A 10,550-nucleotide genomic window follows, 5' to 3' on the forward strand; every position below is an offset into this window, starting at 1 on the left:
ATTTCAGTGAAAAATTCGGCAGGGAGGTATTTTGAAATACCTCATAAAATTCCGAATCGGGCCCTCTTCTCTCAGTCTAAAATTTATTTCCATCTTTTAAATTTTTATTTTAACTTTAGTCTAAATTTAGATTAAATTTCTTTTATTCCCATTTTAAATTTTCCTTTTTATCCTTTTTAAAACTAAAAATATAGACATTATCCTTTTATTATTAATTTTTCTTTTTATTAAATCCCAAAATTGTCCAAAGTCCCAAAAATGTCCATGAGTCCCAAGAACAGTCCAGGTTCATGCGTAACAAATCACAAACCATCATCCTCATCCTCATCCAGTCTGTTACGCGCCTATCTCCGTCTCAATCTCCTAAAATCTGCAATTTTTGTAACAAATCCTTGTCCCCAAACAGCACTATAAATACATAACCTGCATAACAAAGAAAACCACAACAGAATACGGGAACAACAGAATACGGGAACAACAGAATACGGGAACAACAGAACACGGGAACAACAAAAAACAGAGGCATCGCACAGAACCGCAGTACGGCAATACAACAAACACATCGCACAGAACCGCGACACCAACAACACGGCAACACAACAGAAACCAGAGAAGCACGCACAGAAACGGAAACACGGCCGCGCGCAACACAACACACACACGCAAACACAGAGGCGCGCACGCACAAAAGGGAACCGCGCAACACAACACACGCGCACACACACAGGAGCGACACGCCCCCAAGCACACAGCAGCGCAATCCAACACCATAACAAAACCAGATTCACGGAAAAAAAACAAAAAGAGGTAGTATTTTCTTCACCTTTAGATCTAGGTCTCTGTGTGTATATTTTTGAACATCTAGGTTTAGAAGTGAACGGAGGGAGAGAAGTGGAAGAGAAAGAGCGAAAAAATCAAAAAAATAATAAGCTGTTAGGGTTCCGGCGCGGTGGCGCCGCCGCACTGGCCGGCCAACCACCGCCGGAACCCCCATCCCCTTCGCCGGAGAAGAAGAGAGAGAGGAGAGCTAGAGAGAGAAAGAGAACGGAAGAGAGAGAAGGAGGGAGAAGAAAATGAGAAATTTAGGGTTTACAACCCTTATATATCCCCCAAACGGGTCAACCCATGACCCATGACCCGCGACCCGGTTCGTTTCCTTAAGCCCAATTCTTTTTTTCTGCTTTCTGCACACCCCTGTTTACCACTGCACCCCACCATGTGTTTGGACCTTTTTTTTATTTCTTTTTCGTATTTATTTATTTTTCTTAGCATTTTAATTTTATTGCAGACCTTAGAATGTAAATAGGCTTTTTATGTAATAGTCATAGATTTTATATTTCTAACTTAGGGTAGCCGCGCTTTTATTCTTTATGCTCCGTTAGTTTATGTATTTATTCAAAAATCACAAAAACATGCAAATAACCAAAAAATCACAAAAAAAACATTTTTCCATAATAAACCTTGATCCTAAATCAAGTGATCGTCCTTTTTTCATTTTATTTTCTCAATCAAATATCAATCAATTTAATCATACTTCGAGTTATCTTTTTTTAATAAAAAACACAAACAAATTCTTATTTGCCACTTGGCCTTTATTTTTAAAACCTTTTTCAAAAACTAATAAAAAAACACAAAACCAATCAAACGTTGTTTTCTACCCCGAACTACGAGGTTTTGATCCCTCACGGGTACGTAGGCAGAGGACCATGTCCTTCCAAATCAATAAAAAATGTAGATAATTAGGTCTTTATTTTTTCACTTTAATTCCTTCTTTTCAAAAATAAGCAAGCAAGTTATAGCACACTAATTAAATAAAATCAAGAGGTTCCCGTAGAGTACTACGGACATAGAGGGTGCTAATACCTTCCCTTTATGTAACTAACCCCCGAACCCTAAATCTTTTCAAATAGGGGTAGTTTGAACTTTTTTCCCCTTTTCTTAAATAAAATTAAATGTTCAGTCGTGAAATAATTAGTGAGTCAAAAGCTAATCAAATAGCCTTGATCTCCAAAAATGACGCGACAGAAATGGCGACTTCACTGGGGACCCCCCCCCTAAGAGGGTTGAGCCTAACTTGGCTTTATTTAATTCTTTGTGCTATAACTTGCTTAAAACAAAAAAACAAAAAAATAATAAAGATGGAAATAAATTGTATATATCTTTTATCTTCTCTCTTTCTTCCTTTCTTTTTAAATATGAGTGGTGAGATAAAGCCCTACACCCGGGTTTGAGAGAAACATAAGATAGGACGGTGGTATAACCAAAGTGCCTTTCCGAGAGTCAAGTCTCGTGTTTAGGTTCATGTGGTACAACCCCACTCAATGGAGGAATCTTGAAAGTAATCTATGTTGGCATGAATAGTCGTGTTGGCATTATATTTTCAAGTGACCGTCGAAGTTGAGGACCTTTAGTTACCCTTAACCCATCTTAGCCTTTTTAGGACGTAGTGCGGTGGCTAATCAAGAGTAGTCTTGAATTAGTTGATACGCGATACTACACTCAAATGAAACTTTCCTACGGATATTATTGGATCAAGAGTAGTCTTGTAACCTGATAACATTCGGAGGTAGTTGATGACTTTGGGAACTGGATAGAACCCGTGATACAGGTACAAATGAAACCATAGTCCTTACCAAATGGGGGTTATTACCTTTAAACTCCAACATGATGAGCTTAACCTACGCATAATCATGCATACATGCATTCATTCATAATTTTATCTTTTTTCATCAAAAAATATCAAAGGGCTTATACTTGTTTTTGTAAATATCATAGGCATGGAAAGAAGAAATACTAGGAAGTTTACATTCAGGAAATTGGATCTAGAGAACTTAAAGAAACTTGCATTTGAAGTAACTAGCTTGGAGAATTTTTGTGATCGGCATGGGAAGTTGCTTGGTGTCCTCTGGACAAATATCGATAAGGGGTGCTTGGAGACCTTGGTCCAGTTCTATGACCCTGCTTACCACTGTTTCACCTTTCCCGACTACCAGCTTATGCCTACCCTCGAAGAATACTCTCACTTAATTGGCCTACCCGTACTTGATAAGGTACCTTTCACTGGCTTAGAACCCTTTCCCAAAGCTGCCACCATTGCAAATGCCCTCCATCTCAAAACCTCCCTCATAAAAGAAAAACTTACCCTAAAAGGGAATCTCCCAAGCTTACCTACTAAATTTCTTTACCAACAAGCCTCCGATTTCTCCAAAACAAACAATGTTGAGGCCTTCTATTCTATCCTAGCTTTACTCATCTATGGCCTAGTATTATTCCCAAATATTGATAACTACGTTGACATCCATGCCATCCAAATTTTCCTCACAAAGAACCCAGTCCCCACATTGTTAGCTGATATATATCATTCCATTCACGATCGAACCCAAGTAGGTCGTGGAGCTATCCTTGGTTGCGCACCCTTACTATACAAATGGTTTACCTCTCACTTACCTCAGACCCACTCTTTTCAAGCCAACCCAGAAAATCTCTCCTGGCCCAAAAGAATCATGTCCCTTACCCCATCCGACATAACCTGGTACCGTGCCACTTGTAACTTCACGAACATCATTGTCAGTTGTGGAGAATACTCAAATGTACCCCTTCTCGGTACGCAAGGAGGAATCAGCTACAATCCTATCCTTGCCAAACGTCAGTTCGGATGTCCAATGGAAGCTAAGCCAGATAACATCTACTTACAGGGTGAATTCTACTTCAACCATGAAGATCCCTCAAACAAAAGAGGGAGATTTGTCCAAGCATGGCATGCCATTCGCACACTCAATAGAAGCCAGTTGGCAAGGAGATCAGACTCTTTACAGGGGTCTTACACTCAATGGGTCATCAATAGAGCTTCCGATCTGGTCTTACCATATCATTTGCCAAGGTACCTATCTTCAACAACCCCAGCTCCGGCTTTACCCTTGGCCCCCGCAACTGTGGAGGAATGTCAAGAGAAGTTGGCCCGATCGGAATATGTGGGTGCTACTTGGAAGAGGAAGTATGATGAAGCTATGCTCAAGATGGAGACTATGAGTGGTGAGATAGAGCAACGAGAGCATGAGGTTCACAAGTTGAAACGACAAATAGTAAAAAAGAATGTTCAGATCCGAGCTCAGAGCACAAGGCTATCACAATTTATCAGCGCAGGGGAGCGTTGGGAGTTCTTCAAAGATGCACATTCAGATTCTGATGAATAGTCTACTTCAAAGAGCTTGAGAGTTCCCAGTTTTTCTTTTATTTTTGTTTTTAGCTTTAAGTTAGATATTTATCTTATTTTTTTGCAAAGTCTATCCCTTGGCTTCGTTGTCTAGAAAGGGAATTATCTTATAGTATGCGAATTATTCAATGGAACTCTCAACTATGATATTTACAAAAATACTTTCATAAGTCCTTCGATAAAAAAAATATACGTCTATTTTTGCATAAACATCATGCATCATCCTGCATTTCATAGTCTCAAATCAAAGTCTCACACAAACTTCCTTTTCCAGAAAAAGGGTCAACTCGTTTCATACGGTGGCCCCACGTATCATCTACAAGTCAACTCGTACTCACTACACTCGAGCAAACGTAAAGAAGAAGATGGATTATCTTGAGCAGGAAAATCGGGTACTTCGTGAAGAAATGACAGCCATGCAGACTAGGATGGACGAGATGGCTGAATTAATAAAAACAATGGCGGAAGCTCAGACTCAAGCTCAAGCACAGATTCAAACACAAGCGCAAGCATTGGCACAAGCGCAAACTCAAGCTCAGGCCATAACAGAAGCGCAGGCCCGATCACAAGCACCTCCACCTCCTCCTGTCAGAACTCAGGCCGAGGCATCTTCTTCTTGGACACTATGTGCTGACACTCCAACGCAGTCCGCTCCGCAACGTTCCACGCCTTGGTTTCCACCTTTCACTGCTGGGGAGATATTTTGTCCTATCACTTGTGAAGCACAGATGCCCACTCACCAGTACACGGCTCAAGTACCCCTACCTGCCATGAGGGTCACTCCAGCCACCATGACCTACTCAGCACCTGTGATACATACAATTCCGCAAACCGAAGGGCCTATCTTTCATTCAGGGAATGCAGAGGCTTACGAGGAAGTAAGCGATCTACGAGAAAAGTATGACGAACTACGCCGAGACATGAAAGCCCTCCGTGAAAAAGGGAAATTTGGGAAGACTGCGTACGATCTCTGTTTGGTACCGAGTGTGCAGGTGCCTCACAAATTCAAGATCCCAGATTTCGAGAAATACAAAGGAAGTTCTTGCCCTGAGGAACATCTAAAAATGTATGTGAGAAGGATGCCTGCGTATGCCCAAGATGATCAGATTCTTATTTACTACTTCCAAGAAAGCTTGACCGGCCCTGCTTCAAAATGGTACACAAACCTAGACAAAACAAGGGTTCAAACTTTCCGTGACCTTTGTGAAGCTTTTGTGGAACAGTACAGTTACAATGTAGACATGACTCCGGACCGAAGTGATCTCCAAGCCATGACTCAGGGAGATAAAGAGACGTTCAAAGAGTACGCCCAACGGTGGAGAGACACCGCTGCCCAAGTCAGCCCACGAATTGAGGAGAAAGAGATGACCAAGCTCTTCCTAAAAACTCTGAATCATTTTTATTACAAAAAGATGGTCGGGAGTACACCAAAGAGCTTCGCGGAGATGGTTGGTATGGGAGTACAGTTAGAAGAAGGAGTCCGAGAAGGACGCTTAGTAAAGAATACAACTCCTGCCAGTGGGACCAAGAAGACCGGGAATCATTTCCCGAGGAAGAAAGAGCAAGAAGTCGGTATGGTGACTCATGGAAGGCCTCAACAAACTTATCCAGCCTATCAACACATTGCCGCCATCACACCCACCTCTCACCCTTTTCAACAAACAAATAACCATCCTCAAATACCGCAATATCCTCAAATACCGCAATATCCTCAAATACCACAATATCCTCAATTCCCACAAAATCCTTCACCACAAAATACTCAACAACCATACCAACAACAACCATACCAACAATTCCCATACCAACAACACCCTCAACAAAATTTCCAACAACAACCTTATCAACAACGCCCACAACAACCTCGACCACCAAGAATGCCGATTAACCCAATACCAGTCACCTATGCAGAATTACTTCCCGGCTTACTCAAGAAAAACCTTGTCCAAACTAGAACAGCTCCTCCTATCCCAGAAAAACTACCATCTTGGTATAGACTTGACCAGACTTGTGACTTCCATGAAGGGGGCCGTGGCCATAACATTGAAACTTGTTATGCCTTTAAAAGCACAGTGCAGAGGTTGATCAATGATGGAAAAATAACTTTCACAGACTCGGCGCCAAATGTTCAAACAAACCCATTGCCGAATCATGGTGCCGCAACAGTCAACATGATCGAAGATTGTCAAAAGACTCGTCCCATTCAGAATGTTCAACATATCAGAACACCCTTGGTTCCGTTACATGCCAAGTTATGCAAAGTCGACCTTTTTGAGCATGATCATGATCTCTGTGAAATATGCCTTATGAACTCCGGAGGATGTCAGAAAGTAAGAAATGATATTCAAGGGCTTCTAGACCGAGGAGAGCTTGTGGTCGAAAGGAAGTGTGATGATGTGTGTGTAATAACTCCCGAAGGACCTTTGGAGGTATTTTATGACAGTCGAAAGGCAACTATCACCCCTCTGGTGATCTGCTTACCGGGTCCACTGCCATATGCTTCTGAAAAAGCCATTCCATACAAATACAATGTCACCATGATTGAAGAGGGTCGTGAGGTTCCAATACCGCCTTTGTCTAGTGTGGATAATATTGTTGAAGACAGTAGAGTTCTGAGAAATGGGCGCGTTGTTCCCATAGTGTTCCCAAAGAAGATTGATGCTACAATAAACAAGGAGGTTCGGACTAAAGATGCTGGTATCGCCAAAGAAGTGGATCAACCCAATGGGGCTGGTACAAGTGCAGAGTTTGATGAGATTCTCAAGTTAATAAAGAAGAGCGAGTACAAGGTTGTTGACCAACTGATGCAGACTCCATCCAAAATATCCATAATGTCTTTATTACTAAATTCTGAGGCCCATAAAGATGCATTAATGAAGGTCTTAGAACAAGCTTTTGTGGATTATGATGTAACGGTGGGTCAGTTTGGCGGAATAGTAGGGAACATCACCGCATGCAACAACTTGAGTTTCAGTGATGAAGAGCTCCCAGCAGAAGGAAGGAACCACAATCGGGCGCTGCATATATCTGTGAACTGTAAAACCGATGCTTTGTCAAATGTACTGGTGGATACTGGATCATCTTTGAATGTGTTGTCCAAAACAACTTATACCCAACTCGCTTACCAAGGCGCACCTTTAAGACGAAGTGGGGTAATGGTGAAAGCTTTTGATGGCTCGAGGAAGGATGTCCTTGGTGAGGTGGTTCTACCTATCACAGTTGGGCCACAAGTTTTCCAAGTTAATTTTCAAGTCATGGACATTCAAGCTTCGTATAGTTGCTTACTAGGTCGACCCTGGATTCACGAGGCAGGGGCTGTCACATCCACGCTGCATCAAAAGCTGAAGTTTGTAAAGAATGGGAAGCTAGTAACTGTAAACGGTGAAGAGGCTTTATTGGTGAGTCATTTGTCATCTTTCTCTTTCATTGGGGCAGACGATGTCGAAGGGACACCTTTTCAAGGGTTTACTATAGAAGATAAGAATACCAAGAAGAATGAAGCCTCTATCTCGTCTCTGAAAGATGCTCAGAAGGTCATACAAGCAGGAGGGTCCACAAGCTGGGGAAAGCTGATAGAGCTTCCAGAAAACAAGCACCGAGAAGGATTGGGTTTCTTCCCATCTACTGGTTTGTCCACAGCGAAGAAGGGCACTTTCCACAGTTCGGGCTTTATCCATGCGATCATTGAAGATGGTCCTGAAAGCGTGCCACGAGGTTTTATAACGCCAGGAGTATCCAGCCACAATTGGGTTGCTGTAGATGTTCCTTTTGTTGCTCACTTGTCCAAATTAGAAATCAACGAACCCGTTGAACAACATAATCCTATGATCGCTCCCAACTTTGAGTTCCCTGTCTATGAGGCGGAGGAAGAAGAGAATGAAGAGATCCCTGACGAAATCTCTCGACTACTCGAACAAGAGAGGAAGACCATTCAGCCTTATGAGGACGAACTAGAAGTGATTAATTTGGGCACCAAAGAAGACAAGAAAGAAATCAAGGTTGGGGCATCGCTCGAAACAAGTGTTAAAAAGCAAGTGATAGAGCTCCTCAAAGAATATGTTGATGTGTTTGCCTGGTCCTACCAAGATATGCCAGGTCTAGACACTGATATTGTGGTACATCACCTACCTTTGAAACCTGAATGTCCGCCAGTCAAACAAAAGTTGAGAAGAACACGTCCTGACATGGCTCTCAAAATCAAAGAAGAGGTACAGAAACAGATCGACGCTGGTTTCCTCATCACATCAAATTACCCCCAATGGTTAGCTAACATAGTGCCTGTTCCAAAGAAAGATGGTAAGGTCAGAATGTGTGTTGACTACCGTGATTTAAACAAAGCTAGCCCAAAAGACGACTTTCCTTTACCTCATATTGACGTGTTGGTTGACAGTACTGCCAAGTCTAAAGTCTTCTCATTCATGGATGGATTCTCCGGTTATAATCAAATCAAGATGGCACCCGAAGATAGAGAGAAAACATCATTTATTACACCTTGGGGCACTTTTTGCTACAAAGTAATGCCGTTCGGTTTAATCAATGCAGGAGCTACTTATCAGAGGGGTATGACTACTCTTTTCCACGATATGATACATAAAGAGATTGAGGTCTATGTGGATGATATGATAGTCAAGTCGATTACTGAAGAAGACCATGTCAAGTATCTACAGAAGATGTTCCAGCGCCTGAGGAAGTACAAACTTCGTCTAAATCCCAACAAATGCACTTTTGGTGTCAGATCCGGAAAGCTTCTAGGTTTCATTGTCAGCCAGAAAGGCATCGAAGTAGACCCTGACAAAGTCAAAGCCATCAGAGAGATGCCTGCTCCGAGAACAGAAAAAGAAGTAAGGGGTTTTCTTGGACGACTAAATTACATCTCCCGGTTCATTTCTCATATGACTGCAACTTGTGGGCCGATATTCAAACTACTCCGCAAAGAACAAGGTATTGTGTGGACCGAAGATTGCCAGAAGGCTTTTGACAGCATAAAGAAGTACTTGCTAGAACCACCGATTCTCATCCCTCCAGTTGAAGGAAGACCTTTGATCATGTACCTAACAGTGTTAGAAAATTCCATGGGTTGTGTGCTCGGACAACAAGATGAAACCGGAAGAAAAGAGCACGCCATTTATTATTTAAGCAAGAAGTTTACTGAATGTGAATCTCGCTACTCCATGCTCGAGAAGACGTGTTGTGCTCTAGCCTGGGCTGCCAAACGCCTCCGTCATTATATGATTAATCACACTACGTGGCTGGTATCTAAAATGGATCCAATCAAGTACATATTTGAGAAGCCCGCTTTGACAGGAAGGATTGCACGGTGGCAGATGCTACTATCTGAATATGATATCGAGTACCGTTCCCAGAAGGCAATTAAAGGCAGTATTCTTGCTGATCACTTAGCTCACCAACCACTTGAAGACTATCGACCTATCAAGTTTGACTTTCCTGATGAAGAGATTATGTATCTAAAGATGAAAGATTGTGACGAGCCACTATTCGGAGAAGGACCTGATCCAGATTCAGTGTGGGGTTTAATATTTGATGGGGCTGTCAATGTATACCAACGGCATAGGGGCAGTACTCCTTACTCCTAAGGGTGCTCACATCCCTTTCACAGCAAGACTCCGGTTTGACTGCACGAACAACATCGCTGAATATGAAGCCTGCATCATGGGTATTGAAGAAGCCATTGATCTAAGAATCAAGAACATCGAAATATATGGAGATTCAGCTCTTGTAATCAACCAGATCAAAGGAAAATGGGAAACTCTTCACGCAGGACTAATACCTTATCGAGACTATGCAAGACGTTTATTGACCTTCTTCAACAAAGTGGAATTACATCATATCCCTCGGGATGAGAATCAGATGGCTGATGCCTTGGCTACTGTCTTCAATGATCAAGGTGAATCATCACAATGACGTGCCACTAATCAATGTCAAATTCCTTGATAGACCCGCTTATGTGTTTGCCGCTGAAGCAGTTTTCGACAATAAACCCTGGTTTCATGATATTAAGGTGTTTCTCCAAACTCGAGAGTATCCTCCTGGAGCATCCAACAAAGATAAGAAGACTCTCAGAAGATTATCTAGTAATTTCTTCCTGAATGGGGATATCTTGTACAAAAGAAACTTTGACACGGTCTTGCTCAGATGTGTAGACAAATATGAAGCTGATTTATTGATACATGAAATACACGAAGGATCTTTCGGAATTCATCCTAATGGGCACACAATGGCTAAAAAGATATTGCGAGCAGGCTACTACTGGACGACAATGGAATCAGATTGCTACAAGCATACCAGAAAGTGTCACAAGTGTCAGATATACGCCGAC

The 10,550-nt window shown here is 42.0% G+C and overlaps 1 protein-coding gene across 1 annotated transcript; it reads left to right on the top strand.

Moving 5' to 3' along the window:
- The first annotated feature begins 4,578 nt into the window (after positions 1 to 4,578).
- LOC112416565 (uncharacterized) lies at positions 4,579 to 9,807 on the top strand. Its single transcript, XM_024770801.2, has one exon. The coding sequence runs from the start codon at positions 4,579 to 4,581 to the stop codon at positions 9,805 to 9,807; it is 5,229 nt and encodes a 1,742-aa protein (XP_024626569.2).
- Positions 9,808 to 10,550: the final 743 nt, after the last annotated feature.

The sequence above is a fragment of the Medicago truncatula genome, chromosome 7 (genome assembly GCF_003473485.1).
Source record: "Medicago truncatula cultivar Jemalong A17 chromosome 7, MtrunA17r5.0-ANR, whole genome shotgun sequence".
Taxonomy (NCBI): Eukaryota; Viridiplantae; Streptophyta; class Magnoliopsida; order Fabales; family Fabaceae; genus Medicago; species Medicago truncatula.